Below are 9,321 nucleotides of genomic sequence, written 5' to 3' on the forward strand. Positions count from 1 at the left end.
TCTTTGAAAATACATATCAAATTTCTTTTATTTATGCTTTAATCATTGCCATTATAATCAAATAATGCATATCACAAGCTGATTACTTGTAGATTATTCGTGCTCGAAGAAATGAGAGAGGAGAGAATAATTAACTTTCCAGGTAGATTTTCTCTCGAGAAAATCTCACGTGAAAAGACTTCTGCATTCTTTTCCACGTTATTTTCTCACGTGGAGTCGTCGTCGCCAATAACGAATCACCCTGCACGCGACCTTCGCGGCTAGAAGGTTGAAGAACCTTCCAAAGGACACGTGATAGGAGTCGCTCCTGCACTTTGATACGTGCCTGGTGCACGGAGTGGCGATTTCAGCCCCAAGTTCAGCATCTTCTCACGCTCGAGAGTCTCGCCGTTGTGCCTCCGAAATCTCATTATTTTTTGTATCGGTGAGCGATGAGGAAGAACGGCGAAGAGCGCGACGCCGAAATCGCGCTACGAGACTTTTTTCTCACGATTTCGGAATCCTCGCCTCTAGGATCGTCCTTTTTTTTTTGTTGGAGGGAGAAGATTTGTTAGACCCGAGTTTATCGTCCCCGGCCACACCTACGTTGCAACGTAAAAACAACCTGAAAGATATATGACAAGAAACGGCCTGGGACACAACGAAGATTGTGTCAAGAGAATAATTGTCTTTTCTCTGTTTTCTTTCGATGACTTGAAAGATTTAAGCGAATTTTTAAGCAGTTTTTATTTCATTTCACGTTCCTGAATAATAAAAAGATTTTAAAATTATTAGTTTAATAAAATGAAGCGATTAAGAGTTAATTGGCATTTAATTTGTTACTTTATTAAATAATTTATTTAATATCACTAAAAATACCGTTACGATTTATTTGTAAAAATCGAGGAAATCCAAAGAAAAATATATTATACACATTATTTCGCATGTTTCCTATTTAAATTCGATGTTCTGAATTATTTTTTTCTTTCACGGACATCATCCCCAAAGATATCAACATTTTTATCAGATTTTTATTTCGATTGCAGTCTACAGTGCACAAAAATGAAATGCAGACGTAAAATCTTTATTAAAAAATCGTATTTTCTTTGATATCTATGCTGCAACGTATTACCAATAGGAATAGATTCAGCGGTAATATCCGCGCTTCATCAGACAGGTTAGTTGTTCTAAGTTACGTGCTTAGAAGAACCAGGCGAGCATAGCGAGATGGTAGTCGACCTAAGCTGCGCTCGTACGCTAGGAACAGCCTTGGAATCTGAAGGTCGTTCTAAACCTACCAGACAGGATTCAGCGACCGGTCGTGCGCGCTGATTCCCGCGGCGCCTCTTCGCGTATTGCTTTTGTTGCCTGGAGATCGAGGCAACCAAGGTAGTAAAGAAGAGGGATTTTATATCGGAGAAACTTGGAGATTCGTGAGAGCACTATGTACAAAAAAACTCGTAGTAAAAGATAGATAAAAGACACTCCCGATTATTTGTTCTCTTCATGACATATTTTAAATTATAAGTACGAAATTTAACCAATAATCATATTTTAATGTCTGCTTGTAAATTGTTCATTAATAAGCGCGAAGAAAAATTTTATGAATAATTTTCTTATCTAATTTATTATCTGGGTAAATTTATTATCTAGTTGGTCATAAAATTATTTTATAATCAGTTTTCTTATCCAATTTATTGCGAACTTCCTCTCTACCGCGTGTCTTTCCGCGAAAGAATTACCGGACATAGGTACTTATAAAATTGGAATAATCTTAGAAAATCCTAAAATCTGAACATCGAGTCAGCACTGCAGACTAGCATAACGCGCGAATGTACGAAACTCATTTTCTTGGCTCGTTAATCATCGTCAGCTGGCACGTGAATGAAGATGTGAAGATTAATGGCTCGGTATAGTAATTAATTCTGGTGATGCAGTGATAACGTGCTACCGGTCGAAGACGATCGAGTGGGATCTTGTCTGATTAATGCCGCGAGATCCTTCGTCAGCCTGACGGGCCGCATAGTCGATTCGCGACAAACTGCGTGATCTGCATTTTTTTCCGATTCTTATCTACAAATATTTGCCGCTTCTTGTGCGCGCCTAGTTAATTACGGGTTCGAACGATTGGAGTGGAATTGACGATTCCATTGTCGATTGAAATGAAGACGCAAACACATCCCACGGTCGGAATCGAGCCTCCAGCTAGTTCCCGAACGTGTGCACATTTGTCTCGCCGGTCGCGGCCGGACAAGCGACAAGCCGGCCGATGTATGTACGAATGAAATGTGTATACGTACACGTGCGGCGGCGCGTTTACATTCGCTGTTCACGTTCGTATACGAAACGCCGCTACCACTGCCTGGGAATCATCGATGTTTCCCATACCCAAGCGCCCGATGTTCTCACCGTAAAACCGACGGTTCCCAAAGCGCGTCCGTGAGACTCTGTCTTGAATTCGGACCCTCCAATTTTCGCGGGAATTAACACTCCAGCGCTTCGACTGCGCGATCTACTTCTTACTCCGGATTAAATGTAATATCTAGATTAAATTGATAATAATATCGATAGTAAAAAAAATCAATAAAAAGTATTTTAAGATTCATTATTTGATTATTTATTTATTGATTTCTTATTAGATTTGTTATTGGATAAATAAATTGCAAATCATAACTCAGAGACTATGTTAAGCTACTCGTACAAGGCAAGGAGAAACTAAATTATTAATATTAATTATGATTGAAGCCACAGTTTGTTACAAATAAAATAGATATTGACGATCTTTTGAAATCGTGTAGAAATGGACAGATTTAGAAGATTTAAGATAGGCATGTATTAAAATAACGAATCTCCTTGGTAGAAATGTGCGAGATATGTAAATATGCGGATATATGGAGCATTCTCGACTCCTGATTCACTTTAGCCAAATGTGCCACTTGTCTAAGCACGACAGCTTAACCGACTTTCGGATATACAGCACCTCCCAGTACATCATACTTCCCTGTCAGTTTACTTATCAATTTAGATTATGTCGCGAAAGAGCTAATTATCTGAAAATCCACAGTTTTGTTCCCAAACTTGAATTATATGAGAAATCTAAGTTTAGTCTTGTAATTCCAGGTTTTATCGTTCTTTAAAAAAAAATTAAAGCTTTAATCTTTACACATGCAATTTTAATTTACATTTTTTTTAGCGACAGATGCCAAAAATATATTTCGCTATTCTCAAAATTTTCAAGATATTGCTATCACGAGGAAATATAAATATGAAAATATATCGCTGTGGTCGTTTCGCTAATCTTGCGGTGTGGATCGGAAAGATTACGGGTTCCCCGCGCTAAAAGATTTGGCTCCGCGCTCTATTCGACTCCCGGCGCCAGACGGGAGCACGACCACACCCGTCGCGCTCATGCTCCCCTAGTAAAGTGATACAGTTTATTGGACTTCTTCAGATCGGAATGCGGCGTCAATGACATCCTTATCTCGACAGAGAAAGAGCGAGAGAGAAAGAGAGAAAAGAAGGGAAGGGAGAACGAGTCCGAGCAGTTAATTCGGGACGCATGTCTCGAGCACACTTGTGCGTGTCACTGCTCGCACACGCGGTGTCCCGCTTCTCATCGTGTACGAAGCTGATTACACGGGTGTACCAGCTGCATTTTTATGCCACGCTGGTGAACTGACTATGCCTTGTCAGTGAGTGTCAACTGTTACTCTCTCGTTGTTTCAGACCGGATCGCACGTATATTCATACAACCGTATCGCGCTGTATTTGCGCCGTCAGCGTCAATATTTGTTCACACACGCCCGTTTATTCTAGCATCTGTAATCGTAGCTGTGCAAAAAATCAAGAAAATTAAGATGATACTTGCAATACGCAATTATACATACCTTTATTTTAAGAGCAATTACATGTTTTCTTCGAGCCAATTGCTTCATCTCATAATATCTTATGCATGCGAATATTGGAATACGCTTATTAAAAAATTAACGTTTACGAGATATTTTAGACACGATTACGTCTGAAATGTCTGAATCGACTTTAAAGAATGCCACGTGCTTCGATTGGAGCAAGGAGGGGATTGGAGATGGTGGGAGACGAGCGCCGGTATTGATCGGCCGCGGTAGTTGCGCGGCTCGCCGCTACGAGGCGTGTTTTCTCGAAATTAAGATTTGGTTTGGAACTGTATATAAGGACCTACCAAAGCTGGTACTACTATCGCTTCTCGGCTCTTTGAGCTAAGATCAAAAGTGTAGTATCTGTTCTTATCAGCTTAATATCTGATACAATCCCCATAGGGGATTCAGAATATTAAACTGATTTTTGGAACGCGGTGGGCGCTACGGAGCTTGCTCCGTCCCCACCATGGGTCGACCCGGTCTTGCAGTACCTCGGGTCCGGCCTATATAAAATAATCCAAAAATAAGATATCTAAATGAAAACAGAACTAATAAAAGTTAAAAGATTTTTATATTCAAGCGTAACTGACTATATCAGTGCTAGGCCTGGCCGTACCTTGTACACGGCGAGTACGGCAACCGATATTTTCACGGATACGAATCGCGCAGTATGACGGCTCACTGGCATACATATATAGAATGTTCCAGCGCGCGAAATGCATGCATTTTAATAATATAAATATACGAAGTAATATCGGCGTTATATAAGATCAAACTGCAATTCGTGAAACGAGCAAGAAGTTCGAATTTGCTCGGGAGTCACGAATAGACGCTGTCAACGAGAACATTTCATCTCGTCAAAGAATTAAAATTTGTTAGATTCCGTTCTCGTTCTCGTTTATTGATCATTCGTTATTTTTTCTAACTTCATTATTTACCTTTATAAAAGAGTTATTTAAATTCTAAGATCTATATATATAATAAGTTATATACATAATTAGTAAATTATTTTAGATGACACGGGATGACAAATACATCTCTCTGACAGTTAAACTCTTGAATAGTTGTGATACGCACGGTTTTCTTTACACACTATATTCCAGAAAAATTTCAATGTCAATATGCAAAGTGTCGACAGTTAAAATCGACCGATAGCGTAAGGAAGTTCGACGAAAATAATATTCACGACTTGTTTATTTCCCGACAGGTCATCAGCTGACGGTGTTCAACAGCCAGTCCACAATTCAAGTAGGCGGCCGATGGAATCGCAGCAAGGGCAGAGTGGAACGACCGTTTCTGGGCGTGATAGCCGGACTGGTCGTCAACGGCGCCAGGATTTTAGAGCTCGCGGCGGCGAAAGATGGCAAAGTCGTGGTCAGAGGAGACGTGCAGCTTTTGCCGGCCGGAAGTCTTCTGGATCGCGCCCCGCCGCTGCAAAGAATGCAACAGGTATGTAACACACACGTCCCTTGACGTCACGCGTCGATTAATCCTCGAGGTCAATGGCTCAAATTTCAATAATTAAACCGTTTCGTAGACGCCGGCGTCCGGTTTCCCCGGCGTCATGGACGACCTCATATTCTCTGGCGCCGGGAGCGGCTGCGCCGGCGACGACGAGGACGAGGAGTGCACTCCGATCTACGAGTCAGGCTCCGGTAAGTGTAAGTAATATTTCCGAAAGGGCGTAAGTAATCTATTCTGCACGTTAACTTTCCCCGCGAGGGAGTCTCTTCTCTACGTGCGCGTGTCTTGTTGCGTAACTTCGTCTCGATCGCATCTCATATTATTATTTATATTATCATCACTTTTTCGTATTTCCGAAGACACTTTCCCTCTTTAAAATTCTTTCGAAATTATACCGCATGTTTGTATCATTACTATGCGCGGTATTTAATTATAAAATAATTCTTAATAATTTTTCGTTATATTTAATTGTGTTTAAAAATCCTTTTGTGCTACTTCACCTTATGACAGTTTATCGCTGTATCTTCATATATATGTAAACCTTAATGATTGTTTCGTATTGATATTTATTCAAGAACATCTAACACGAGGTAAAAATTAAATTATAAAAATAAAAACAAAAATAATATAATTTTTATTATAAATTATGTCATAATAAAATATTATAATATATTTATTAAAATTAATATTATATATAAATACGGGTAATAATTGAACTTACATGTACATAGATAAAACTTACATAACGGGGTACGCGTGACATTTACAACAAATTTTTCCTTTACGGTTTTGCGATGCAATTGCTAGATTAAGATTTATTTACAAAAAACTAACTTTCTCGCGAGCGCTCGTGAACTAGTCACTCCGTATATAAGAGACCGAGCATCGATTCTCATCGTGTTGTATGAAAGGAGAGAAGTTTAGCACTCCCCTAGACAAGGATGGACACACATGTATGGTAGGCACTGTCGTCATTTGACGGCACTTACCAACACATTTTTTTTATGTTTGTTGATAATGTCAGTGTAGTGGAATTTATTTCAATATAAAAAAGATTTTATAATTCTTTAATTAATCTTTCAGTTATTTTTAATTTTTTAAGAACAAATTGATCAAATCTTTTCAACTTACTTTTATCGATAAATTGAAAAAATGATCAAACGTAGACATTGTTAATTACAACACACACAATAAAATATTTTTTGATGTGAAAATTGTTTAAATTTCCCCTTTATTTCTTTATGTTTGAAATATTTAAAAATAATTAATGTCTAAAATATTTTGCAACATTTTGAATATATGACAATAAAAGAAAATAATAATTTTTTCACATTGTTATACGGCCTTAGAAACAAAAGGATATTAATACGATTAAATGATTAATAAAAAGTTGTACAATATACCGCATTAAATAAACAAAATTCAATCGACGAATAAATTGTTCAATTAACCGGAAAACTAGTTTTTTGTTCAAATTTAAAAAAAGTATAAATTATATTTCGCAAAATTTAAGATAATTTTTTAACAATATTTACTCTTTTGTTCCTGTAAAATATAAATTTAAAAACAGTTAATTGAAATTAAAACGAATTTCCAATTTATTGATTAGCTCCTGTACGCAAAATTCCTCTTGGGCTATCATTGATATCGACTTCCTACGCATTGCGTCACGTGAGAAAGGGTTACACACTCCCCGTTATACACTCACGCATCGCACACATACACATACACACACACTCAACACGCATCGTACGTATCGCATGGCATGGCCACCTTTTCGCCTTCATGCTCGCCCGGTTGTATCTTCGATTCATTTACATATTTAGGATCGCCGGCCGGCGCGAGATAAAGCCTCTGACAGCTTCCTCCTCTCTCTCCTGCCAGCAAACCTCTTGCGACGGACTGAGGCCCCGCTCCAAAATCTTCTCCGACTAACTAAAAACTAAATTAACATCGTCACGTTAATGAGACGCGATAACCGCGGACGACGGCCGAACGTTACATCCGGTCGTTCTGCAACGCGATACATATCACAAAATTTCCGCGCGATTCAATTACGCCGGATTTCTCGGAAGGGCTTATATACTTTGAATTATATTGTTATTTTATAATATATATATTACTTTACTTGATAACATTCCTATTTTTTTATTTTTGGATGGTTTATAATTAAATGGTGCAAGTTTTAACTAATATTTATCATCTTTATTATTATTATTCGATGTTTTGTGACATGAAAATTTTGATGGATGATCAAATAAAAAATACATTTGCAATGACTTTAAGTAGGGATACGATGCAAAATACGAGATTTTGCTATGTGTGCAATTATTCTGTATATCTACGTATTCCGATTGTTCCTACATTAGGACGTCGTACGTTTCTTTTAACAATTGCGTCGCTTCTATTCCCAGATGACATCATCACGCCAGTGTATGTGGCACCCACACGATTGCCGACGACATTGAGGCCGAAGCTGCACAAGGAGAATATTCAAGAGCGTCCATCCTGCGATGATGAGGAGGACTGCGAGGAGGGCTCCGGCGATCCCAGAACGACGGAAGAGATTTTCGTCACCTCGGCCACCGGTTCGTATTCCAAGAATGTCGTTCGGTCTAATAATTAAAAATTCCTTTCTTTCAGCAAAAAGCCGCAAAATGCAATGTTTCAAATCCTGCATCCTTAAATTTCGAAGACAAGACTTTACACAATCATGACGAACTTATTTCCCCAAAGTCGCTTTAAAAAATTATTTACTTTAAAAAAAATATACATATATATAATATATATATACACATAAATTAATATTATGCATGTATAACATATTATATATTATGTATATATTATACAATATATATAAGTTATATAGCTCACTATAAAATAACTTTACGTAGACGAGCATCGATCGATTTTATCGATCATCGGCTTTATATACAAAGAATTCTCCGTTACGGAAATACGACGTGGGCGTCTTCCCCATGTTCACGATGACTTTTTGTGACGCGCGCACCAACCGTCGCCTGCCATGAAAATAGCACCACCCTGTTGCCGGGGGCGACATTCCTTTCAGTAATAACATTCGCCCCGTCGAGTCACAACGTCAAACTGGATACTCTGCCCTTAATTTTGCCCCGAATACCTGTATAGAATCACGTGAAAAACATCATTGAAATATTCTCGCGCGTACGTAATGCAAAGCATTCGCAGGGAATTCTCCGTTGCATCTTTTTGCATGTACTTACATTTAGCCGGATAATTTAGAGTTTTGGTGCGCGATCGTTAAATAGCACGTCCTACTCAAATACAGTGCGTGTCTGAGTGCAAAATTGTTTAAAATCCTTAAAAATCGATGACCAAGCACAAAGCCTGTAACATGTTTAAGCTTCAAAAATCTTCACGCGTTTGATATCCAAAATAATAAAATAGTTATAGCCTCTCCGTTGTAGGCAGCAAACATATGGTACAAGCGATAGCTTGGTAGAGTGACTTATCGTCAGGTTTCAGAAAAGCCATAACAATTTTTTATATCCGGCAAAAGATCCGTGCTGTGTACACTAGCATTAGAGACTTAATTACTGCTCCCTGCTTGGAATGTCGCTCACGGACTTAATGCTAATTATAACAGCTCGGCCATTGGCGGCAGCATCCAATATCTGCAGTAGAAGTGACTTATCGTCAAATTTCAGAAAAGACCATGACAATTTTTTACATCCGGCAAAAGATCCGTGCTGTGTACACTAGCATGAGAGACTTAATTACTACTTCCTGCTTGGAACGTCGCTCACGGACTTAATGCTAATTATAACAGCTCGGCCATTGGCGGCAGCATCCAATATCTGCAGTAAATTGCGAAGCGTAAACGCGAGATAATCCGTAGTACATGTAATATTATTTTTATTTTCAACGAAATCGACAGTTGGGTAGATAAATTGACGTGTCATTTTAGAGACATTTCTCCCCCCCCCCCTNTCTCTCTCTCTCT

At 38.6% G+C, this 9,321-nt stretch overlaps 1 protein-coding gene across 3 annotated transcripts in view; it reads left to right on the top strand.

The window, feature by feature from the left end:
• The window catches only part of LOC105451240 (neurexin-1), a 214,553-nt gene that overhangs the window by 202,046 nt on the left and 3,186 nt on the right, over nt 1-9,321 (top strand). For 2 of the 3 annotated variants that reach the window (XM_011691576.1, XM_011691578.1), the window contains 3 exons: nt 5,083-5,324; nt 5,413-5,536; nt 7,754-7,927. In XM_011691576.1, the coding sequence (XP_011689878.1) occupies nt 5,083-5,324; nt 5,413-5,536; nt 7,754-7,927 (540 nt within the window). The remainder of the gene's footprint in view (nt 1-5,082; nt 5,325-5,412; nt 5,537-7,753; nt 7,928-9,321) is intronic. The other variant, XM_011691577.1, reaches the window with a different exon arrangement.

This window comes from Wasmannia auropunctata, unplaced genomic scaffold, assembly GCF_000956235.1.
Source record: "Wasmannia auropunctata unplaced genomic scaffold, wasmannia.A_1.0 LD336053.1, whole genome shotgun sequence".
NCBI classification, from domain to species: Eukaryota; Metazoa; Arthropoda; class Insecta; order Hymenoptera; family Formicidae; genus Wasmannia; species Wasmannia auropunctata.